The 26,418-nt window shown below is 43.6% G+C and overlaps 1 protein-coding gene across 1 annotated transcript; it reads right to left on the reverse strand.

Annotated features, from left to right (window-relative positions):
* Positions 1-287: 287 nt before the first annotated feature.
* Positions 288-25,962, reverse strand: LOC149320275 (vomeronasal type-2 receptor 26-like). The gene is made up of 4 exons (XM_089499313.1): positions 25,928-25,962; positions 15,702-15,993; positions 1,500-1,626; positions 288-1,198 (listed from the first exon to the last, which is right to left on the reverse strand). Exons 1-4 carry the CDS (start codon positions 25,960-25,962, stop codon positions 288-290), a joined length of 1,365 nt encoding a protein of 454 aa, XP_089355439.1.
* Positions 25,963-26,418: the final 456 nt, after the last annotated feature.

A 26,418-nucleotide genomic window follows, 5' to 3' on the forward strand; every position in this document is an offset into this window, starting at 1 on the left:
TGGAGGACCTCGAGAGATTCCTAGAGAGAACACCTCTCCATGCATTTCTAGTTCTTCCAGTGCAACTCTGTGGTCAAGTTCTGTTGGAAGCATACCATAGAATCATGCTTGAAGACATAGAAAATGCCTAACAAGGGTAAGTGAAAACGCTATTACTGGTGCCATGCATACAAAGGATGTACTGTACATTATTTAATGGGAAGAAAGGTTTGTTACAATGCTAACACTTAAGCAGCTATATTCCTTAGAATGACATGTGTGTCTTGTTACTATGCATATTTTCAGAGTCAGATGTCATGTTTAGTTTTTGTCATTAGATGCTCCTTAACATTCAGGTCTGGTCTCAGGAGAAGGATGTAGCACTTGGGAATAAAGATGCATCCCAGGAGCCCAGCGCTGGAGGCCAAGATGGAGAAGATCTGGACGGCCACCATGTACTTTCCCTTGGTGCTCAGGTAGGCAGGCACAAAAGAGATCCAAATGCTGCAGAAGACCAGCATGCTGAAGGTGATCAGCTTGGCTTCATTGAAAGCCCCTGGGAGCTTCCTGGCTAAGAAGGCCACCGTGAAACAGATGGCCGCCAGGAAGCCCAGGTAGCCAAGAGCACTGCAGAACATGGCCACAGACCCTTGGTTGCATTTGAGAATGATTTCTCCAGGCTGGGAGTACATATCAGAGTCAGGGAAGGGAGGATAGACACCAAGCCAGATGGAGCAGATGAGAAATTGGACAAATGCAGGGCAAATGACAATGGAGTTTGCAAGACTTTTCCCCAACCAGCTCCTTGCTTTGCTCCCAGGCTTTGTGGCCAGGAAGGCCAACACCACAGTGATGGTTTTAGCCAAAACGGAAGAGACAGCAATTGAAATGATGATGCTGAAAACTGTTTGTTGGAGAAGGCAGGTTCCTTTGCTTGGCCGGCCAAGAAAGAGGAAGGAGGACAAGAAGGAAAGAAGGAGGGAGACAAGGAGAAGGTAGGAGAGGCTCCGGTTGTTGGCTTTGACCAATGGAGTTTCGTGGTTTTTAATGAAGATTCCTAAGACAAAGCAGGTGGTTAAGGACAAGAAGAGGGCAAAGGAGGCCAGGATTTTCCCCAGAGGTTCTGCATAGGACAGAACGTTTATATCCTTGGGAATACACTTATTGTGGTCGTTGTTGGGGTGCTGATCATCTGGACATTGGGAGCATATATCTGCATCTGTAAAGATGTAGAACCAAAAGAGTGATTTTGACATCACCTGCTTCTGTCCTCCACTGGATCATATGGAAGATCCTTTCTTTAACCAAGAACTGTCACGTCTCCACTTACTATACACTCCTTTCTTTCTTAACCCTTCTAAAGGGACAATTTCTCTCCCTCCCAACATCAGTTTGATTCTGACCTTTGTTTGTTACTGAGGGAGAAGAGAGATCGTGCTTCTATCTCCTGAATGTCATTATGAAACTATCTTCATCCCACAGTCTTTAAGAATCAGTGAATCTTGGAAAGAGGCTCCTACCTTTCTGAGCAGAGAAGGTCCCTTCTGGGCATGGAAGACAGTCGTAGCAGCAGATGGGCTCTCCTTCCCGAACCGCTTTGTGCAATCCGGGTTGACAGCTTTCCACACACCTGGCATGAGGCAGGCTCTACCAATGAAGAGAAGGAAGATCAAGGAGAAAAGAGTTAAGAGTAGAAATGAAGGGCAATGAGCCATAGATCTGGGAAAGGAAGACACAGCTGAACCATCAGATGATTCCTGTTCCCAGGGGGTTGGCCTTGAGGTTATATGTAGGTTTGGGTGAAGAGGGCAGCCTTGGTGGCTTCCCCCCTTTGCTCACTGAGGCCTTCCAAAAAACCTATTTTCAATTCACATTGCAGAAAAACATGAGTAGTAAATATTGGGAAATGGCTATAAGGTTCTGCACGTCTGCCCTTCAGATCTAATCTATTTTGATGCCTTTAGATGAGAAGGAAAGTGATTCAAGATCAATGCAGGAAAAATGGCTTTGGCCGCAGGTTTTGATAGCTGGATTAGACAGAAGTCCTGGCCCTACCTTTAAGCAGCATATTAACATTCTGCTGTTGTGAAAATATGCAGAGATATAAGCAGAGTGATCTTGGAAGCTTGTGAGTAGATAGATAAACTGGCAGACTGGAGCTTCACCAGGAAAACAGCTGCTAGACGAAAGCACACCGAAGCCTGGCTTATTTCCAAAGAGGCACTGTTTATTCTTGTTGCAAACACACATGCAAGAACAAAGCTACACAGACAAACTCCTACTACTTCAAACCCACAATGTACAATCATGATTTGAGCTTATATACACTTTTGCCATGTGGCACTCTAGCTCAACCTCTTCCTGTACAATTTCCTGTGTTACCTGGATTACTGTCCACCATTCCAAATAGCAAAGCATATTTACATAAGTGCTACGTGCTGCTCTCTGGCACACTCTGCAACAATCTTGGACAATCACCTGCTGTCTAGAGCCACAGCTGCAACCAATTCCTGGTCAAGGGCAGTGAGTGTCCATTAGCTTCTCTGCCACATATGAACATTTTCAGTGCTGCTCCATACCACAACATCTGCAATGTAGACTACAACCAAACATAGAGAAAAAATCCCAGAGGTGCAGGTGAGGTTCAGAAAGGCAGAGACACTAGGGACCACATAGCAAAAGTACAATAGCAAAGCCTTTGACTGCATATCTCACAAAAAACTAGGGATCACTCTTAAAGACATGGGAGTGCCACTACATCTGACAGTCCTGATGAGAAATCTGTACTTAGAGTAAGAAGTTGTCTCTGTTAGAATGGAATCATAGAATCATGGAGAAACAGAATGTTTCTCCATAGAAAAAAAGAGTCAGACAAGACTGCATACTATCACCCTGTTTGTTCAACTTCTATGCCAAAAATATCATACAAAGAGTAGGCTTAGACTTGGAAAAAGGAGAAGTAAAGGTAGAAGGAAGGAATGTTAATAATCCTAGATACACAAACAACAACATATTGCTAGCAGAAAACATCAGAAACTTGGAAAAATTATTAAAGAAGGTCAAAGAGGAAAGTGTAAAGACAGGCTTTACATTCAACCTAGATAATGAAGAAATCAAAATATTAAAAGAGTTCCCATACTTTTGATCACACATTGACCAGGACGTTCCTGCAAGAGCAGACAGAGGAGGAGCTGGGCAGCCATTTTGAGTGATGACGGTTTGAATTTTTTTTAAAACTCTAGGAGAGTGTGCTAGTTGCTGAGGGGGTGGAGCTTCAGTGAGTCACATCTGTGAGTCACTAGGGGCGGAGCTAGCAGACTAGCTCTATATAACTCCTCCCAGAGCCTTTCCAGAGCAGTTCCTGCCACAGAGAGGAGGAGGAGAGAAGGAGCTGGGCAGCCATTTTGAGTTGTGAGTGTGATTTTTAAAAAAAACTCTGGGAGAGTTTGCTTGTTGATGAGGGGTTGGAGCTAGCAGACTAGCTCTATATAACTCCTCCCAGAGCTGCGCGCGGTTAAATTTTTTAATGTTAATTTTCTTTAATCCAAAGAAATATACAGTAAAGGCGGCAGGTGAGGAGCAAACCTTTAGTCAGAACCTTGCCCTTAAGTACAAGCTAGCAGCCGGGACATTCCTATAAAGTTACCCTCCCAGTAGATTTAGATTGCTGCCAGAGACTGGCAAAAAGGACAGGTCATCAGGGCCTCAACATTGGTGTTTACCAGAGGATTTTTTGAGGAGGAAGCCAACAGTCCTGTTTCAGTGATTACTAAAGACTTCGCAATATGGACACTGAGGAAACTACTGCAGTCAACTGCAACACGTGTGTGATGTTTGTCTTCTTGCCTACAGAAGTGGAGAACTTCACATGCACCAAGTGCAAGTTGGTAGCACTCTTGGAGGAGAAAGTACAGCAGTTGGAGTCTAGAGTAGCTACACTTCAGCATATTAGAGAGCAGAGGATTTCCTGGACAGAACGGAACTAATGATCTTGGACGTTGCTGGGGCGGAGGAAGTCACTTCATATACATAGGAGGCAGACAGCTGGAGGAATGTCAGACAGAGAAGTAGGCCAAGAAGGGATTGTTCTGGGAGCTTGCAGCTAGAGAATCGATTCGAAGCTCTTTCCCTTATCAAGGAGGATGAAGAAGAGCAGCATGGACAGACTTCAGGGACAGAGCAGGGGAGCCTGAGAGTCCCACCTGAGGGAACAGTCGCTGCTAAGCCTCAAAGGAGGTGTATGGTCATAGTGGGGGACTCCTTGCTGAGGGGTACAGAAGCCATGATTTGTAGGCCTGACAAGATGTCTCAAGAGGTGTGTTGTCTCCCTGGGGCAAAGATCCGTGATGTGACAGAGAGGCTGACAAGACTGGCCAAGCCTACTGACCAATACCACTTCCTTTTGGTCTGTGTGGGAAACAATGATACTGCAAGACACAGCCTTCAGAACATCAGAAGGGATTACAAGGCTCTTGGTAGGAAGCTGAAAGAAATGGATGCACAAGTTGTCATCTTGTCTTTTCTGCCAGTTGTTCCAGGTCCTAGTCTCTGGAGCAGCAGAAAACAAGCTAGCTCCCTCCTCAATATGACATCCCTTCAAGAATTTAAACATGGCTATCATTGGAACTGTGATATATTGAGCAAAACATGATAAGGCACGAATCATTAGAAAAGACAATAATGCTAGGAAAAGTGAAGAAGAGTAGGAAAAGTGAAGCGGAGTAGAAAGAGAGGAGGACCACACACCAAATGGCTAGATTCAAATTGGGAGACCACAGGCAAGAAGCTACAGGATCTAAGCAGAGGCCTGGAGGACAGGGTCTTCGATGTGTTCCATCCATAGGGTCACCGTGATTCAAGGACAGCTCAAAGACAGTTAACAACCGAAGGTTTCTCTTGCATTAGAGAAACATGTTGCTCTGTAATTAATTTTTGCTGCAGGTGGAGCTGCTTTGTGCCCAGTGTTCTCTTGTGTTCTCCTGAAACTGTCCATTGGGTGACTTGTTGACCCTCCTCTCTGTTGATGCGAGCATGAATGCGCAGAGTAAACTCGGAAGCTTGTGTGAAGATAAACAACCGGCAGGCTGCTGGAGCATGGCAGGAAAACAGCAGCCAGATGAAAGCACAATGAAGCCTGGCTTATCTCCAAAGAGGCACTGTTTATTTGTTGCAAAGACACACGCGAGAACAATACTAACACCATCCACCAACTACAAACCGCACAAACTGTACAATTGGATACCTGGGCTTACATACACATTTGCCTTGTGGCCACTTTACCCAGCCCCTTCCTGTACAAGTTCCTGTGCATCTTGGAATACTTTCCCCCATCCAAAGATGACACAGCATATTTACATCTTGCTACGTGCTTCTGGCACACACTGTGACCTTGGACATCACTTATTGCTTTAAGTCCCAGCTCCATGGTAGGGCCACTGCGTCGAGAGGATGGCAAAATGTTAACAGGGGACAGAGAAAAGGCAGAATTACTCAATACCTTCTTTGCCTCAGTCTTCTCAGAAAAGGAAAAGGGTGCTCAACCTGAGGATAATGGAGCAGAGGACAGAATAGGGGAATTTCAGCACAGAATAAGTAAAGAGATAGTAGAGGAACACCTTGTTAATCTAAATGAATTTAAGTCTCCAGGACCAGATGAACTCCATCCAAGGGTATTAAAAGAACTGGCAAATGTAATATCGGAGCCATTGGCAATAATCTTTGAAAACTCCTGCAAAACAGGAGAGATCCCAGCAGACTGGAGGAGGGCAAACGTTGTCCCCATCTTCAAAAAGGGGAAAAAAGAGGATGCCAACAATTACCGTCCAGTTAGTCTGACATCAGTTCTAGGAAAGATTCTGGAGCAGATCATTAAACAGAGAGTCTGTGAACATCTAGATGGCAATTCCATAATCACAAAAACTCAACATGGGTTTCAGAGAAACAAGTCATGCCAGACAAATCTAATCTCTTTCTTTGATAAAATTACCAGCTTAGTAGATGAAGGGAATGCTGTGGATATAGTATATCTTGATTTCAGTAAGGCCTTTGACAAGGTTTCCCATGACATTCTTGCAAACAAGCTTGTAAAATGTGGGGTAGACAAAGGAACTGTTAAATGGATCTGTAATTGGTTGACCGGCCGAACCCAAAGGGTGCTCAACAATGGCTCCTTTTCATCCTGGAGAGAAGTGACCAGTGGAGTCCCACAGGGCTCTGTCCTGGGCCCAGTGCTATTCAACATCTTTATCAGTGACCTGGATGACAGAATTGGGAGCATACTTATCAAATTTGCAGATGACACCAAATTAGGAGGAATAGCTAATACCCCAGAGGACAGGACCAATATTCAAAATGACCTGAATAGACTAGAAAGCTGGGCCAAAGCTAACAAAATGAAATTCAACACAGAGAAATGTAAGGTACTGCACTTGGGGCGGAAAAATAAAATGCACAAATATAGGATGGGGGACACCTGCCTGAATGAAACTACGTGTGAAAGGGATCTAGGAGTCCAAGTAGACCACAAGTTGAACATGAGTGAACAGTGTGATGCGGCAGCTAAAAAGGCCAATGCTATTTTAGGCTGCATCAATAGAAGTATAGTGTCTAGATCAGGAGAAGTAATAGTGCCACTGTATTCTGCTTTGGTCAGGCCCCACCTAGAATATTGTGTCCAGTTCTGAGCGCCACAATTCAAAAAGGACATTGAGAAACTGGAGCCATGTGTCCAAAGGAGGGCGACAAAAATGGTGAAGGGTCTGGAAACCATGCCCTATGAGGAACGACTTAGGGAGCTGGGGATGTTTAGCCTGGAGAAAAGAAGGTTAAGAGGTGATATGATAGCCCTGTTTAAATATTTGAAGGGATGTCATATTGAGGAGGGAACAAGCTTCTTTTCTTCTGCTCCAGAGAACAGAACCCGGAACAATGGATGCAAGCTCCAGGAAAGAGATTCCACCTGAACATTAGGAGGAACTTCCTGACAGTAAGGGCTGTTTGACAGTGGAATGCACTCCTTCCGCGGAGGGTGATACAGTCTCCTTCCTTGGAGGTCTTTAAACAGAGGCTGGATGGCCATCTGTCAGGGATGCTTTGATTTGGATTTCTTGCATGACAGGGGGTTGGACTGGATGGCCCTAGTGGTCTCTTCCAACTCTACGATTCTATGATTCTATGATCCAGCCAATTCCAGGCTTCTGCAAAGTGAATGATCATTTCCATTTTGTCACATCTGAACATCTTCATACAACTCTATACATTAACACTCTCGAGTTCTGAACTGATACCAAATTGAACGCTCCCCTTTCCTCACCTGGTTCATCCCTCTGAGCCACATGAGGGCACTTTCCTCAATCTTGAGGTTTTGGGCTGCTGATTCTTGCCTCTTCAGATGCCCAAATTTTCCTCTGGCAACTGAGCCATTGGGCCACACCACCATATTCCAGATATCAAAGTTGGCAGCCAGTTCCCCATCTGCATCCAAGTACACTCCATCCATGGACACGTTGTAGACCCCAACATTTCTCAGGAAAGGGTGAAGCTGGAAGGACAAAGAGAAGTCTTGGTTATCTTAGTATGGTCTATTTGGGTTCTCCGATGAAGTGCAATCAGGAGACCCTAAAGGTGGGATCTTTTGGTCCCTAGACACGTTCTTTTGTTTCCTCCCCTTCATATTCCTCTTCTACTTTTCCTCTTCCTCCCTTTCCTCTTTCTCTTCCTCCTCCCTGCTTTTCATTTCCATTCCTTTCATATTCCCTTAGAGATTTACAGATATCTAGTGTTGAGATCATAGACTCATAGAATCACAGAGTTGGAAGAGACCAAAAGGACAATCCAATTCAACCCTCTGCCCTGCAGGAACTCTCAATCAAAGCATCCCTGACAGACATCCATCCAGCCTCTGCTTAAAGACCTCCAAAGAAGGAGACTACCATTTTCAAAGGGAGTGTATTCCACTGTCGAACAGCCCTTATTGTCAGGAAGTTCCTCCTAATGTTGAGGCGGAATCTCTTTTCTTGCACCTTGGATCCATTGCTCCATTGTGTCCTATTCTTTGGAGCGGCAGAAAACAAGTCAGCTCCATCCTCAATGTGACATCCCTTCAAATACTTAAAGAGGGCTATCATATCATCTCTTAACTTTCGCCTCTCCAGGCTAAACATCCCCAGCTCCCTAAGGCATTCCTCATAAGGCATGATTTCCAGACACCATTTTAGTCACCCTCCTTTGGACACTCTCCAGTTTCTCAATGTCTTTTTTGAATTGTGATGCCCAGAACTGGACACAGTATTGCAGGTGGGGCCTGACCAGAGCCGAATAGAGTGGCACTATTTCTAAGCACTGTTGACTCATGTTCAACTTGTGGTCCACTTGGACTCCTAGATCCTTTTCAGATGTCTAAATCTCGTTCAGCCAGGTGTCCCCCATCCTATATCTGTGCATTTCATTTTTCTGTCCTAAGTGTAGTACCTTACATTTCTCCATATTGAATTTCATTTTGTTAGCTTAGCCCAGCTTTCTAGTCTAGTCAGGTCATTTTGAATTTTGATCCTGTCCTCTGGAGTATTAGCTATTCCTCCTAGTTTGGTGTCATCTGCAAATTTGATAAGTATGCTCTCAATTCTGTTCTCCAAGTCATTGATAAAGATGTTGAATAGCACTGGGCCCAGGACAGAGCCCTGTGGGACCCCACTGGTCACTTCTCTCCAGGATGAAAAGGAGCTGTTGTTGAGCACCCTTTGTGTTTGGCTGGACAACCAATTACAAATCCATGTATCAGTTACTTTGTCACTGGACCAGTCTCTCCCAGCTGGTCATTTTCAGAAGTGTTGGGTTACAAATATGGATGAAGGGGTTGTAATCCAACCGATCTCCAAAGGACCAGGTTAAGGGGAGCTGGGGGAAACCGTTTGCCAGGTTCTGCCCCATCGCCTTCTGGAGAGCTCAGGGATGGAAACTTACTTGTCCCAGAAAAAGCAAGGCATCCACTACTGACCCAGGAGGGATATCTTGGAGTGGATGGCAGGTGAGGGTGATGCAACCTGTCGTTCAATAAAATGCCAGTGTGTGTGTGTGTACCAAGTTAGGAAAGGTTGTGTTCCACAGTTTAGGTAAGAGAGGGGCTGAATGTCCATTCACCTCTCCTTCGAAAGCCACAATCCCTTTCCAGTAAACCCTGCAGCCTGGGAGGGATGAAGGCATGCCATCATTGGGCAAAGAATGAGGCCTCCTCCCTCCCCATTCCCTTCCCAGAACTAAACTGGCGTTGGCTGGGGGATTCTGGTCCAGACAAACCAACCAAAAGATGACTCTTCTTTGCTCTAGAGTGGTCTGTGATGGAAAAGGAAATACCTGCCATGGCTGTAGTTGGGGAAGGCCCAACCTGTCTCTGCTGCCTGTGATTGTCCTTCTCTTGGACATGGCTGAGAGCGCAGCATGCAAAGCATGGGCCATGGCCAGGATGCTGTAGTAGACATTGTGGCTGTCGTCTCGTGTCAGGTGGTCTTCAAGCAAGTGAAGGGGCAAGTCCTCCGTCTGCTCACATCTTTTTCGGCTTTTCACAGACCGCACATACTTTGAATAGAAACACTTAAATGGATTAGCTGGGTAGGAGAAAGGGTTGTGATCATTGATCTGGTCACGTTTGGGCCTCCTGTTCATCTGGATAGAGAAGTACAAGAACAATTGGTTCTGCTGGAAATGTATATTGCGATGGGAGAACCTTGGGCTGAGGTCCCACAAGGCTGTGGTGATCCAGACTTTCCCTTCAGTGGACTTTACCGCCTGCTCATAAAAAAAGATTAGAAAGACTACACTGTTCAGTAAAGAGCGAGTTTCTCCATAGCAGACCAAGACCTTGACTTGTCTCCACCTGTGAAGCAGATGAGAGGTGAATGTCAGTTTAGCGACAGTCATTTGTGGGAGCATTTCCGAGAGGGCCATGCAGATCCCATGGCGGGTGAGCTGAGGCGTCAGGGTCCTCACAAACCTTTCTCCGTTGTCATTGTCTGGAGCAAGGAGGCCGATCCAGGTCCATCCAAAATGCAGCAGGAGGAGAACAATCCCCGGGTACAAGGTTTCTCCTTTGGGAATCATCCCATAGAAAAAAGGGAACTGGGTCTTGTCATGAAGGTCAGGGGAAATATATCCATAATTAACCTAGTAAGAAATAAAAAGAGTTGATGTCTTCTTAGGGAGCCATTGGTGGAAAAATCAAAACTCATTTGATAAGACATGCCAGGTGGGTCACTGGAAAGAAACAGAAGTGACCATATAGAACCGATCTTAAAATTGCTCCACTGGCTGCCCATTGGTTTTGACCTTTAAAGCCCTACATGGCTTGGGTCCAACCTATATACGGGATCCTCTCCTTCCGTATAATCTGCCCGCACACTCAGGTCTTCTGAGAGGAATTTATTGCAACCTATAAAGACCCGATTGACGGCAACCACCCAGAGCACCTTTTCCTCCACCGCTCCCAGATTATGGAATGGCCTTCCAGAGGAGATCCATCATATTAACAGCTTAGACTGCTTTAAAAAGGCTGTCAAGACCCATCTCTTCCAGCATGCCTTTCCTGAAGAGCAAACCTGGTCATCAATTGAATTGTCAGGGACATTTACACCAGTGAAGAGATCCAGGACATCAATCATGGAAGCCAGGTGGAGAGCATCTGGATAAAAATTAAAGGGGAGGGAAACAACAAGGATATTATGGTGGGAGTCTCCTACAGTCCCTCAAGTCAGACGGAGGAATTGGATGATGCCTTTCTAGAACAGATGACCACACAGTCAGAAAGGAGAGATGTAGTAGTGATGGGCGACTTCAACTACCCTGATATTTGCTGGAAGTCAAACTCAGTCAAATCCTCAAGGTCTAGCAGATTCCTCACTTGCCTGGAAGACAATTTCATGGTCCAAAAGGTGGAAGAGGCAACAAGGGGGTCAGCTATTTTAGATCTGATCCTAACCAACAAGGATGACTTGGTTAATGGGGTGCAAGTGGTGGGATCCTTAGGTGGAAGTGATCATGTTCTCCTGGAGTTTGTTATACAATGGAAAGGAGAAGCCAGGCATAGTCAGAAAAGCATTGCCAGTTTCTTAAATCTTTTTTGATTTCTGTCCATTTTTTCTGATATTCTGAAATTTATTTAAAAAAAAACAAAATTTGACTTCCAGCAAATATCAGGGTAGTTGAAGTCGCCCATCACTTCATCTCTCTTTTCTGAATGATTGATGTCCTGGATCTCTTCACTGGTGTAAATGTCCCTGAAATATAAGGCTATTCCTCCTCCTTTCCTGTTTGGCCTATTTCTCTTAAAAAGGTTATACCCCTCTATTTCCACATTCCAATCATGAGACTCATCCCACCAGGTTTCAGTGAGGCCTATTATATCATATTTGCTTTGTTGTACTAGGAGTTCGAGTTCATCTTGTTATATGTCTCTGACATATAGTGCTATTGTTAGCTCTTTTTCTGTGGTTCAGGAACTCAGTTTAAAGCCCTCCTGATCAAATTCTTGAGACTGTTGGCAAAAACATTTCTTCCAAGTGGCGTGAGATGCAACCCGTCCATTGCAAGAAGTCCCTCCTCATGGAACCGCAGTCCATGATCCAAAAATCCAAATTGTTCTTGGAGGCACCATCTGCGGAGCCTCTGCTATTTTCCTCTCCCTTCCTGGACCATGTGCTTCGACTGGGAGAAGAGATGAGATGACAACTTGTGCATCCATTCCTTTCAGCTTCCTACCAAGCGCCTTGTAATCCCTTTTGATGTTCTGAAGGCTGTGTCTTGCAGTATCATTGGTTCCCACATGGACCAAAAGAAAGGGGTAACGGTCAGTAGTCTTGACCAGTCTTGTCAGCCTCTCTTTCAGATCAAAGATCTTTGCCCCAGGGAGAAAACACACTTCTCAAGACATCTTGTCATGCCCACAAACCACTGCTTCTGTACCCCTCAAGCTAAGGATTTTACATTTTTAAAAAAAGAAAGAAAGAAAGAAAGAAAGAAAGAAAGAAATCTTTTTCTAGGACTAACATGTTTTAACTTTCCATGCTATTTGGAAATAAAATTCAAAAAACAAATGTCTTACCCAGCCATTTTTCTGATCACGATCTAGATGCTTTAATATTGAACGTTACAGAAAACAGGCATTTTAACTGAAGACTTTAATGAGCAAGTTCTTTATAAGGAAAAAAACCCACTCACCTTTAAAGAATTCTTTGAAATTAACTGAAATAAGAAATTGATTTGAGAAGTGCTTTGAAGCCATTATGAGAGGCTTCTTTATACAGCAAAATGCAGAATCAAAGAAGAGAAGGAATGAAATATTCTAGTCAGTGATGACAAACCTATGGCGCACGTGCCAGAGGTGGCACTCAGAGCCCTCCCTGTGGGCACACATGCTGTCGCCCTAGCACAGAGTTTGCCAGAGTTTCTTACTAGAAAGCCAGAGGGACGTGGAACTTTGCAATAAATAAGTGGTTGCAATTTGGGCACTTGGTCTGTAAAAGGTTCTCCATCACTTTTCTAGATGTAATCTAGGATAAAGAAAAAACTGATAGAAACTTCAGCTGAAAAACAATTTTGAGTGAAATTGGGATACTTCAGAAACAACTTTCTATGGACAGAGTTCTAGAGGTTTAAAAAATGAGATTTGTAAAATCACCAAATCTGAATTTAAACAAATACCTAGCACATGTAAGGTTAAAGTAAGAACAGCTAAAGCACAGAATGAACTCAGGCTTGCTAGAGAGGTTAAATGACCTGAATAGAATGGACAGCTGGGCCAAAGCTAACTAAATGAAATTCAACAGGGAGCAATGTAAGATACTGCACTTAGGTAGAAAAAAATGAAATGCATAGATCTAGGATGGGGGACACCTGGCTTAAGGAGACTTCTACGTATGAAAGGGATCTAGGAGTCCAAGGAGACCCAAAATTGAACATGAGTCAACAGTGTGATGTGGCAGCTAAAAAGACCAATGCGGTTTTAAGCTTGTTTTCTGCTTCTCCAGAGACTAGAACATAGAACAATGGATGCAAGTTCCAGGAAAAGTGATTCCAGCTCAACATTAGGAGGAACTTCCTGACAGAAAGGGAACAGACTCTTTCCTCGGAGAGTGGTGGAGTCTCCTTTCTTGGAGGTCTTTAAACAGAGGCTGGATGGCCATCTGTCAATGATGCTTTGATTGAGAGTTCCTGCATGGCAGAATGGGGTTGGACTGGATGGCCCTTGTGATCTCTTCCAGTTCTATGATTTTATGAACATGCAGATAAACCAAGAAGATGGTTAGCTTCCAAAGTGAGAAAAATCATAGCAAAAAAAATTATCCTGAAGAGTTGAGATGAAAAAGATTTAATCTTTGACAGAGTAAGAATCAAAAGAATTAAAAAGATTTTCCACAATTATTATGCTTCTCTTTTCAATGAGCATTATCTACTGTAGAAAATAAATAAGGCGTAGTAGTTGGACTATGACCCTGGAATGCAGGGTTCAAATCCTGGCTCAGCCAGGATGAAACCTTGGGCAAATCACACTCTCTCAGCCTCAGAGGATGACAGTGGCAAAGCCCCTCTGAAGAAACCTGCCAAGTGATCCCTGTCAAAGGGCCTCCATGAGTCAGAAAGGACTTGAAGGCTCACAAGAATTTAATCTAGAAGATTAAATCTAGAAAAACTCAGGCCCAGATGGATCATCAGCTGTTTGTTATAAATGTCCCGAGGATCAACCACTGCTACCACTTCAGTGAACAATGCACTCGGGCTTAAAATCTGGAACAATTCTAGAGTCTTGGAATAATGTCAACATAACGAAAGCCAAGACATAGCAGATCCCTAGAACTACAGGTTTACTGAATAAGGCTTTTGACTTCAGTTGTGGCAGGAAGATGGAAGCTGCTTCTACAAGGGTTCTTCTCCTTCTTCTCTTACCAGCGTAGTGAAGTGGTTCAGCTGTTCTCTGTCGGTTGAGGGTCAGATCAGCAGAGTACCTTACTATGGCTTCCCTGGCTGCTCAGAGACTTAACAACGTTCCTGGAAGCATTGGCATGTTCCTACTTGCTCACCTGGCTTTCATGCAAGGTTGCATTCATTCTCTAAGAAGCAATATTAAACCCAAGATTTATCATCCAGTTTAATTTTAAAAATTAGGAAAGGGGTTGATGCTGAAAAGATGTATAACACAAGAGAAGAAGAGTTGCTCCCTACATTCATGAAGAGGAAGGGGTTTGTCAAAGCAAAGTAAAAATTGGCAAAGGGGTCTTTTCGCCCTATCTATTCAACTTGTATGCAGAACATATTACAACAAAATCAGGTTTGGACACAGAATAAGGGAGGCGTGAAAATAGGAGAAAGGAATATCAGCAATCTAAGATTTGCAGATGACTCCATAGTACTAGCTGAAAACCTCACAGACTTGGAACAACTACAGAAGATCAAGGAAGAAAGTGCAAAGGCAGGCTTAATGTTGAACATAAAGAAAACCAAACTAATGACCACTGAGGACCTTCACAAGTTCAACCTAGACAAGGAAGAAATAGAAATAGTAAAAGAATTCCCATTCCTGGGGTCAAACATTGACAGGAATGGAGACTGCAATCAAGAAATCAGAAGAAGATTAAGAATGGGAAGGACAACTATGAAAGAGCTAGAGAAGATCCTAAAATGCAAGGATATACAACTGAGCACAGAAGTCAGAATCGTACAAGCCATTGCATTCCCTATTAGCATGGATGGATGCGAGAGCTGGACCGTTAAGAAAGAAGAGAGGAGGAAAATCCATGCATTTGAGATGATGTGTTGCTGGAGAAGAGGGCTGAGGATCCCATGAACACCAGCCAAAAGAACAAAAAAGTGGGTCCTAGAGCAGATCAAGCCAGAAATCTCCCTGGAAGAAGCCAAAATGACCAAACCTAGACTGCTAAATTAGCAAAAATATAATGGAAAACAATTCTAGCCGATGTTGGAAATGTAACAATGAACCTGGGACTTTTTACCACTGTTGGTGGTCATGCAAAAAAGCAAAATCATATTGGAGAAACATAAATAATATAATTGGGAAAACCTAGACTGCTAAGTGGACCAGAATTAGAAAAAAAATACAAAAAAAATCTGTTTTTACATGACCAGCACAATGCGTATCACATTTGCACAGAACTGGAAGTCCTTCGGAGTGTAGTGGAGTCTCCTTCCTTAGAGGTCTTTAAGCAGAGGCTGGATGGCCATCTGTCGGGGATGCTTTGATGGAGTTTTCCTGCATGTCAGAATGGGGTTGGACTGGATGGCCTTTGCGGTCTCTTCCAACTCTATGATTCTATGAATCTATAAGAAGAAGATTGGTTGGTAAAGTTGTATGAGGCATTAGAAATGGATAGTCTATCTCAGAAAGTGTCAACAAAGTCTCTGGAGGATGTCCAAGAAGACTGGAAACCGAGACTGGTCTACCTAGAAGAGAGAAGAAATCAAACAACGTGGAAAGAGACTCCTTTGACATAAAGCTGTTACAAAGACTGATAAGGAGGGACTCTCCGAAGGGGGTCCCAAGGGTTTTGGGGGGTTTCAGGGATTATGCAGAGCAGGGGAGGACAGAGGGGGGTCTTGGAGATGTCTCAGTCATACGGTTGCCATGGGTCAAGATCAACTCAAGGACAGTTAACAACAAACAACAACAACAAATATATTACACAGTCATCAGGACTAAGCCCCTCTATGGTGAGCCATACCTGAGGGATTTTGTAGATGGACAACATGTTTGCAATATGGATGGAGATTTCAGAATCGGCCCCATCGATAACTGCTAGCAGTTCCTTCTGTCTTCCACAGCTGTAGTTTGGGATGTTCTGACCTTTAACCGAGAGCATATCCAGCAAGAGATCATATGTGATCCTTGCATTGAAATAGTTGTCAAAGCCGTTGTATCCCAAGGTGACATTGGGTAAGAGTTTGGGGTTCTGGTTGATCTCCTGAATGGCAAGCCAGAAGGTCATGCTGTCAGTCTGAAGTGGGCTTAGACTGCTGTAAATACAGAAAGAAAAGAAAACCCCAGCTGTACCATCCTCTAGGTAAAAAACATACCACATTTCTGTAACCTGAGGCATTTGTCCCACTTGAGCTGACTATCCGAATGAGAAAGGCTTGGGCAGATGGGTGTCAGTCTTGGCGCATCTGTGTTTTGCACCGATGGAGACAGAAGAGTCTGAAACTCTTAATGCCGGGACTTTTGCTAGGCTCAGGCTGGGAACTGAAAAGCTAAAAGAATAGACGGAAAGGGAGAAGCTTGGGAGATGAAGAACTACCATTCAGGAAGGATATTTACAAGGGAAACAACTAAGGGAGCTGGGTAGATTTAGCTTGTAGGAAGGAAAATGGATTAGAGAGTTGATAGGATAATATCTGAAGGGATATCATAGAGAGGATGGAGCTAGCATTTTTGTCTGCTCCAGAGACTAGGACATTAATTGATGGACCATCTTGTCCTTGCTCACACCACCCATCCCATAAAAATAAAGGTCAGAGATAGGTCCAGGCCAGTACCCAATGCCCCTTTCCTCCAGGCCTCCTAAATTCGTTCCAGGTGGACTGGCACACCATTTCTGTCACCGCGCAATTAAATACCTTTTCATGTGGATAGAAGGAGAGACTGCAAAGGAGTCAAGATTAACCGCAGTATTAAAAGTAGGCAAGATTCCTCCAATGAGCTGCTCTCCCGGCCTGTAAAAACTGCAAAGGTCTGGTGGATCTCTTCCTAAATTCAGAAGGCACTTTGCCTTTGGGATGATGGCCCATGTGGCAGAGGAATGGAGAAAGAGGCGCAGCAGGAGAATCAGGATCATGCTGGCCCTGAAGGTGCTGCGGCATCTGAATCCTGGCTGCTCTGGGCAAAAGCAAGTCAGCAACCCTTCAGATGGGAGCCCAGTTCTGGTCTTCTGATCCAAAGGATCTGAATGCCACCAAGAGGAGAAACTCTAGTGGCATCCCCTGCCCTCCCTTAAGTCACTTGTCCCTTAGGTCTCTGTATTTATCCTTCCTCTCTTTCAGGCTCATGGCAAGAAATTGGCTCCTCTTGCATCAGATTCTGATGCATAACTTCTGGGTCTCAGGGGAAAACTCTACAACTTTAGCAAAAAGAAAACTAAATCATCAAGATAATTATAAAGGGGAAAATAATTATCTCTGCCGTGTCCTGAATTCTCCAAGCGCAGGTGTTCAGCTGGAGAGAAAACATGTTTGTGAGGTCCAAAGAAGTTGGACACTTCCATCAGGTAATTTGCACAAGGGAATTAAGCTTTTTGTTCCATTGAACTTTAAGTTCCTTAATATCCAAGGTATAGTTTTCCAAAAACTACAGGCCTGTATCCCACCTTCCATTTTTGAGCAAGGTGATCGAGAGGGTTGTCTCCCTTCAACTCCAAGTCATCTTGGATCAAACCGATTATCTAGACCCATTTCAAACCGGCTTCAGGACAGGATATGGGGTGGAGACTGCCATGATTGCTCTGGCTGACGACCTTCGTTAAGGCATCGACAGAGGAAGCGTGACCCTGTTGGTGCTTCTAGACATCTCAGTGGAATTCGATACAATGATCATGACATCCTCTTGGAACGCCTGGGAGAGTTAGGAACCGGTGGCACTACACTCCAGTGGTTCCGGTCCTTCCTCTCGGGTAGTTTCCAGAGGGTGATGCTTGGGGACAGTTGCTCCTCGAAAACGGAGCTTAAATGTGGCATCCCTCAATGTGCCATACTGTCCCCAAAGCTATTCAATATTTATACAAAGCCGCTGGGAGAAATCGTCCACAGACATGGGGCAGGGTGTTATCAGTACGCTGATGACATCCAAATATACTTCTCCATGTCCGGGTCAGCAGTTATGATGACAGATGGCATTTCTCCCCTCAATCAGTGTCTTGAGGCGGCAATGGTTTGGATAAGGAAAAACAAACTCAAACTGAGTCCAGACAAAATGGAGATACTTACAGTAGGGCTCCCCAAACCAGGTATAGGGTTGCAACCTCCAGTCCTAGATGGGGTCATGCTCTCCACAAAGAACTGTGTTCGCAGTCTGGGGGGAGGGGGGGTCCTATATCTGTCGCTTCACATGATGAACCAAGTGAATGTGATGATCAGGAGCACCTGTTATCAGCTCTGGCTGATACGTTAGCTGTGTCCTTTCCTGGAAATAAAGGACCTAGAAACTATAGTTTTTTGTGGGTTTTTCGGGCTCTGAAGATGCCAGCCGCAGATGCTGGCGAAACGTCAGGAAGAAACTCTCCTAGGACATGGCCACATAGCCTGAAAAACCCACAAAAAACTATGGATGCCGGCCATGAAAGCCTTCGACTTCACGACCTAGGAACTGTAGTACATGCATTGGTAACTTCACGACTCAATTTCTGTAATGCGCTAACATGGGGCTAACCTTGTGCCTAGTCCAGAAGCTTCAGCTAGTACAAAACATGGCAGCCAAGCTGGTCTCCGGAAAAACTAGGAGTGACTGCATAACACCTGTCCAAAAATCTCTTCACTGGCTGCCTATCAGTTTCCGGACTCTACATGGCTTGGGTCCAACCTATTTGAGGGATCGCCTATTCCCATATAATGCACCCCGCACACTGAGGTCTTCTGGGAGGAATCAAACCAGACTAACTGCTATCTCCCAGAGGGCCTTCTCTGCAATGGCTCCCAGACTAGGGAACGGCCTGCCGGATGAGATCACTCAAACTGCAAGCTTAGTTATATTATATAGTAGTTATTTACGTGAATGAAAAAATTAAAGCAAAAGAGCTATTTAAAGATGCAAAAGGTCAATATACAGGAATTGAATTGGATTGGCAACAAGACAAAATTTTAATAGTGGGAGTATACGCACCAACAGAAAATAAAGAAAAATTCTTCCAAAATGTGAAAAAAAAATGTATTACAATTTGACTATGCCAAGAGGATTATGTTAGGAGACTGGAATGGGGTAATAGACCCACAGCAAGATAGGAAATCAGAAAAACAAGTTAGAAAAAATCAAGGCAAACTTCCTAAATCTTTTTTTGAAATGAAAAATTTACTGGCTCTAATGGATATATGGAGAGAAAAATTGGGAACACAAAAAGACTATACATATTACTCAGACCATCACAGATCATGGTCTAGAATTGACATGTCCCTGACCTCTTCATCATTAGTTCCTATAATTGGCAAAATAGACATACTTCCCAGATTAATTTCAGACCCTTGTCCTATAACTTTGGAAATTAAAGGGGGACAAAGAGATTATAAAAAATGAAGTAGAAGCGAGAGTAGTGGGACACTTCTAAGGCAGTCATGAGGGGCTTCTTTATTCAATAAACATCAAAAGAAAGAAAAAAGGGGGAAGAAAACTGGAAAATCTCATACAAGAAATAAGACAAAAAGAAAAACAACTGAAAGAAAATCCAAATAATAAGATATTAGTAGAAGAAATACATTTCCTTCACAAACAAATCTCTTTAAATATGGTAGCAGATATGGAGACTAAATTAAGATTTACAAGACAGAAGTACTTTGAAATGGAAAATAAACCCAGAAAATGGATAGCGTGGAAATTAAAAAAGAATAAAGAAAGGAATACAACTTGGAAAATAAAAGAAGGGGGAAGAATATACACAGAACAAAATCAGATTTAAAAAGTATTTCAAAACTACTATAAAGAATTATTCTCAAAGAAAATAATCAATAAGAACGACATAATAAACTTTCTCAAATAAGAAAAGATTAAATGCATTATTAAGGAACAAAGAGAAGAGCTGAATAGAACAATAACCATAAATGAAATTATGAATATTATTGGAAAAATGAAGAAAGGCAAAACTCCAGACGGATTACCAGCAATATATTATAAAAAACTAGGAGAAAATCTAATAAAGACCAATACAAATAATAATGAATGCAATAGTAGAAAATAAAATTCCAGACTCATGGAAATCATCATATATAACTTTAATCCCCAAACAAGAAAATGATATGGAAAACTTAAAAAATTACAGACCTATAGCTTTATTAAATTCAGATTATAAAATTTTTGTGGGAATATTAGCAGAAAGATTTTAAAAAATATTATTAAGTTGGATAAATCAGGACCAATCAGGTTTTCTCTCCAAAAGGCAAATAAAAGACAATATCAGAAATATAATTAATATAATTGAACATTTTGAATAAAGACCAGATAAACAAGCGGCCTTAATATTTCTCGACGCTGAATAGGCCTTTGGTAATCTAAATTAGGAATTTATGACTGGAGTATTAAAAAGTATGAAAATGGGGGGAAACTTTGTGAAATGGATAGAATCAATATATAATAAACAAGACGCAAAAATAATAATTAATGTTCCAAAAAAAAACACCAACAAATTCAAAAAGGAACTAGACAGGGATGCCCACTATCACCACTATTATTTATCTCTCTCTCTCTCTGGCTTTTCTTCTTGAACGATGATCTCCGTCTGGGCATTGACAGGAGAAGTATGGCCCCATTGGTGCTCTTGGACCTCCCAACGGCCTTCGATACCATCGACCATAGTATCCTTCTGGAACGCCTGAGGGAATTGGGAATCAGGAGCACTGCCTTGCAATGGTTGTGGTCCTATCTCTTTGGCAGATTCCAGATGGTGTCACGTGGCAACAGCTGTTCAGCCAAGAGGAAGCTCAAATCGGGCGTCCCTCAAGGTGTAATACTGTCTCCAATGCTATTCAACATTTACATTAAGCCGCTGGGTGAAATAATCTGGAGACATAGGCCGGGGTGTTATCTGTACGCTGATGACACCCAAATATGGTTCTCCATGTCTCGGACTGCTTCAGTGACCAAGGAGAGCATCTCCCCTCTGAATGACTGTCTGAGGTCAATAATGGATTGGATGAGGGAAAATAGACTTAAACTGAATCCAAATAAAACGGAGGTACTCGCTATAGGCAATCCTAATCCAGGTATGGGGATAAACTCTCCAATCCTGGACGGGGGCACACTTCCCATAAAGGACTGTGTTCATAGCTTGGAGGTATTCCTGGACTTGTTGCTTCAACTCTCATCTCAGGTGGATGGGACGGCCAGGACTGCCTGTTATCAGCTTCGGCTGATACGCCAACTATGACCCTTCCTGGAACAGGAGAACCTGGAAACGGTTGTACATTCACTGGTAACCTCTCGTCTTAATTTCTGTAATGTGCTCTACATGGGGCAACCCTCATGCCATGTTCGGAAGCTGCAATTGGTCCAAAATATGGCAGCCAGATTGATGACATGGGGTTCCAAATTTGATTCTATTACACCTATCTTAAAATCCCTACACTGTCTGCCCATTAGTTTCCGGGCACAGTATAAGGTGTTGGTTATTACCTATCAAGCCCTACATGGCTTGGGTCCAGCTTACCTGACAGAACGCCTCCTCCCATATAATCCTTCTCACACTCTGGGAGGAATCTATTGCCGTCAAAGAAAACCAGACTGGTAAAAACTTTCTAGAGGACGTTCTCTGCTGCCGCTCCAAAAATCTGGAACGACCTGCCAGAGGAGATTCGCCATATTACATCTCTGGAGGCCTTTAAGAAGGCAATAAAAACAGATGTCTTCCTTGTTGATGCTATTGTTATTGTCTGATGTTGGATATTTTATTGTTTTTAGCTGCTTTTAATTGAATTTTGATGTCATTTGTGCTTGATTTATATTGTTTTTTGCCTTGCTGTTACCCACCTTGATCCAACACAGGGAGAGGCGGGATACAAATAATAATAATAATAATAATAATTATTATTATTCACCCAGAGAAGATCAGAAAGGGTGTGCCTCCGGGGCTTGAGGAGGCTTTATGAAAAATGCCAGCTTATCAAGACCACTGCACTAATGAGGGCTGATGATAAAAGTCTGGGAAAGACGACAGAGCTTTGGTCAGAAGCCATGTGAATTTGCTGGTGAAAGCACACTGCTTCCTGACCTTCCGTTTGTCTTATCGGCTTGGACCTTTGGTTCTCAGACTGTCTGATCATCCTACTTCTCTGGAACCCTTGACCATCTTGGACTGATCGACTATGCTCTTGGTTTCACCCTTTGGCTTGATCCCATGGACTTTTGCTATTGGACTTTGCCTTTATTTGTACGTTTGCTCTTTGAGGCTTGTTTTAACTCCACAAATTCTTTGAGGAGTTCCTTTGATTATTTTTAATTGAATGTCAGCTGACTATGGCTGCTTTATTGGACGGAATAATAGAATCAAATAGTTGTATGAGACCACGAGGGCCATCAAGTCCAACCCCCTGCCATGTAGGAAGTCAAAGCATCATTGACAGATGGCCATCCAGCCTCTGCTTAAAGACCTCCAAGGAAGGAGATTCCACTACTTTCCATTGAGGGCTTGGGTTCCATTGTCAAACAGCCCTTGCTGTCAGGAGCTTCCTCCTACTGTTGAGGTGGAATCTCTTTTCCTGTAGCTTGCATCCATTGTTCCATGTTCTTATCTCTGTAGCAGCAGAAAACAAGCTTGCTCCATCCTCAATATGACAATCCTTCCAAAACATAAACAGGGCTATCATATCACCTCTTAACCTTCTCTTCTCCAGGCTAAACATCCCCACCTTCCCAAGTCTTTCCTCATAAAGCATGATTTCCAGACCCTACACCATTTTAGTGGCACTCCTCTGGACATGCTCCAATTTGTCAACATCCTTTTTGAATCATGGTGCCCAGAACTGGACACAGGATTCCAGATGGGACATGAATACAGTGTATTCAGTGTGTACCCTAACCCTAACAGAGGCAGTATTACTTTCCTTGATCTAGACACTATACTTTTATTGATGCAGCCTAAAGTTGAATTGGCCTTTTTAGCTGCTGCATCACACCATTGACTCATGTTCAACTTGTGGTCTACTTGGACTCCCAGATCCCTTTCACATGTAGTTTCATTCAGCCAGGTTTCCCCATCCTATATCTATGCATTTCATTTTCCACCCTAAATGCAGTACCATACATTTCTCTGTGTTGAAATTCATTTTAATTAGAATAAGAATACTTTATTTATACCTCGCCTCTAAGTCAAAGACAATCGAGGCAGGTTACAGAATTAAAACTTCATACAAACCCCAATATCCCCATTTCCCTCCCTTATCTTTGGCCCAGCTTTCTCATCTATTAAAGTTATTTTGAATTTTGATCCTCTCTTCTGGGTATTAGCTTCTCCTCCTAATTTGGTACAGAAGCAGTGATTTGTAGGCCTGACAAGATGTCTCAAGAGGTGTGTTGTCTTCCAGGGGCAAAGATCCGTGATGTGACAGAGAGGCTGACAAGACTGGTCAAGCCTACTGACCAATACCCCTTCCTTTTGGTCCACATGGGAACCAACGATACTGCAAGACACAGCCTTCAGAACATCAGAAGGGAATACGAAGCGCTTGGTAGGAAGCTGAAAGGAATGGATGCACAGGTTGTCATCTCGTCTCTTCTGCCAGTCGAAGGACACGGTCCAGGAAGGGAGAGGAAAATAGCAGAAGTGAATAACTGGCTCCATAGATGGTGCCGTCGAGAACAGTTTGGATTTTTGGATCATGGTCTGAAGTTCCATGAGGAGGGACTTCTGGCAAGGGATGGGTTGCATCTCACGCCACTTGGAAGAAATGTTTTTGCCAACAGTCGCAAGAATTTGAGCAGGAGGGCTTTAAACTTAATTATGTGGGGGAGAGAGACAGTAAGCTGGAAGTCAAAAGGGCTAAAATAGCCAAACTGTCATAAAGAGAACAAGCCAAATAGTGCAAGGACCCAACAGTGGGCTGCAAAACATCTTAGACAGGAAGCAAGTAAAGAGGACTCATGTTCTACGATGTCTCTACACTAATGCAGAGAGCATGGGAAATAAGCAAGATGAACCTGAACTCCTAGTACAACAAAGCAAATATGATATAATAGGCCTCACTAAAACCTGGTCAGATGTGTCTCATGATTGGAAAGTAGGAATACAGGGGTGTAACCTTTTTAAGAGAAACAGACCAAACAGGAAAGAAGGAGGAATAGCAGTATATGTCAGGGACATTTACACCAGTGAAGAGATCCAGAACATCAATCCTGGAAGCCAGGTGGAGAGCATCTGGATAAAAATTAAAGGGGAGGGAAACAACAGGGATGTTATTGTGGTTGTCTACTACAGACCCCCAAGTCAGGCGGAGGAATTGCATGATGCCTTTCTAAAACAGATGACCGCACACTCAGAAAGAGAAATGTAGTAAGACTATACACCAACACATACATATACATTTAACTCTCTGGCTTTGCTTCGCGAACGAAGATTCAGGAAGGACTCATCCCGCGCTTTCTACAAGCGAGTTGGTGACTAAAAAGGCCAATTCGGGATAAACAGGTCCGGTTGCAGAAAGCACAGCAGAAAGTCTCCTTGGGTGATGTTTCCAGGTTGCGGTTCTTTCTGCGTTGTCGTTTCTCTTCGAGGCTCGTTCAGCGTGAGCTTTCGAAGAAGGCTGCAGCGTCATGGATAGTGCGTCTCCATGCCTCCCGATGTGAGGCCAGGGCAGACCATTGTTGGTGATCTATCTGGCCAAGCCTGAGATGTTGTTTCAGGGAGTCCTTGTATCTTTTCTTTGGGGCGTCCCTCTTACGCTGACCCGTGGCGAGTTCACCGTAGAATACTATTTTGGGGAGGCGATGGTCCTTCATCCTAGAAACATGTCCTGCCCAGCACAGCTGCGTCCTCAGTAGCATGGCCTCAATGCTGGTGATCCCTGCTTGCTCGAGGACAGCAACATTTGTCACATAGTCAGTCCAGTGTATATTTAGAATTGTGCGTAAACAGCGCTGATGAAAGCGTTCAAGGTGTTGGCGATAGGTGACCCATGTTTCAGACCCATAGAAGAGTCATATGGACTGCAAAGGAACAAAATACTTAGAGCTGGGAGAAACCCCTGTTAGGAAGTCTCTTAATTAGGGGAATTTCTTAATTAGCTCAAATTGCCGAGAGGGAGGGGTAACAATGCCCTCGCAAGACCGTGTCCCTTGATGTATACCAAAGGACCAAATAATCTCTTTGACGCAGACACTGGCTTCTCCAGTTCAAGTCCAAATATTTATTAAAAGGAAAAACAAACACACAGCAAAGGGCATATACACAAACACACTCAATACTCAACAAAAGTAAAGGAGGGAAATGCAGGAATAGATTGAGAGAGGCAGTACTACGGGCGATACTCACTTCCGAAGGCATCTCTGGGAGTCCAATGCTGAAGTGGATGATGGATGAAACACGGACGCCGAAATGTGGGGAGAAATGGCTGAGGGAGCCAAAATCAGAGTTCAGTCAGGCGTGGAGCCAAGCTGTATTCTGAAAGTAGCACATCAGAGTGAGCAAATCTAGGGGTTCATTTGGCAAAATGTAGCCTCTAGCGATGAGCTTAATGGTTTGGCCAAAGCCTAGAAAAAGGCGTTTATTTGCCTGGGCTTTCTTAAGCCAAAGTGTAGACAGCCTCATCAATGTATTTGGATCTGACGCAATCGGGGGAAGACAAACAGATAGATAGGTGGGTGCCTGATTTGATCACCAGCCCATCAAGTGTGAGGCTGAAAAGAAACAGTCAGCACTGTGTTGGTTTTGGAGGTGATGGCTTTCCATTTAGCAACTGCTTAACTTCCGCTCTCCCCCCGATGTATTGATGCACTTGCGCTTTTACTAGCTATTGTTATGGTTTTAATTGGTAGGTTTTTTAATCTGTTTTTAATATGTTTGATTGTACCGTTCGCGTTTTTAGATGTGTATGCTTTTGGAATGTTTTGCACACTGCCGTGCTCCTGTAACCCGCTTTGATCGGAAAAGGAAAAGCGGGATACAAATAAACAGTATTATTATTATTATTATTATTATTATTATGTGGAGAATTTCCAAGTATATTATTCCTAGGGCTCCTGTCCCCTCCTTTGCAAGTTGCCTACCTGGTCTCCTCACTTCGGAGAAATGGCGGGTCCATAGGAGGTCAGTCTGAGATCAGAGTGACTCCACACACTCCAAAATTTTAAAAAATCAGGGCCATCCACTCTACCCAGGAAGACACGATCCAAAGACTCCCTGGAACAGATGGCCCTCCTGCCTCCTGCCTCTGTTTAGAAACCTCCACTCTCCTCCAACCTCCGAAGGAGTGGGTTCCACTGTCAGAATCTAAGGAGGGATTTCACCCCTGTCCACACTGCCTTCCTAGTCTTCCTTCCCTAAATCCAGGGAGAGAATCCCAAAACACACTTGATGGGTGCAAATGAGACATGATTGGAGCCCCTTTATATTTCCAGATGCAGACCTCTGCACCAAGTGTCCAGAAGACCAGCATCCCAACCAAGACATGGATCAGTGTTTCTACAAGGAGACAACCTTCCTCTCCTATGAAGAACCTCTGGGGATCGTTCTTGGGTCCTTAGCCCTCTTCTTCTCC

This window comes from Sceloporus occidentalis, unplaced genomic scaffold, assembly GCF_023333645.1.
Source record: "Sceloporus occidentalis isolate IW3139 unplaced genomic scaffold, rSceOcc1.0.p SCAF_1, whole genome shotgun sequence".
NCBI classification, from domain to species: domain Eukaryota; kingdom Metazoa; phylum Chordata; class Lepidosauria; order Squamata; family Phrynosomatidae; genus Sceloporus; species Sceloporus occidentalis.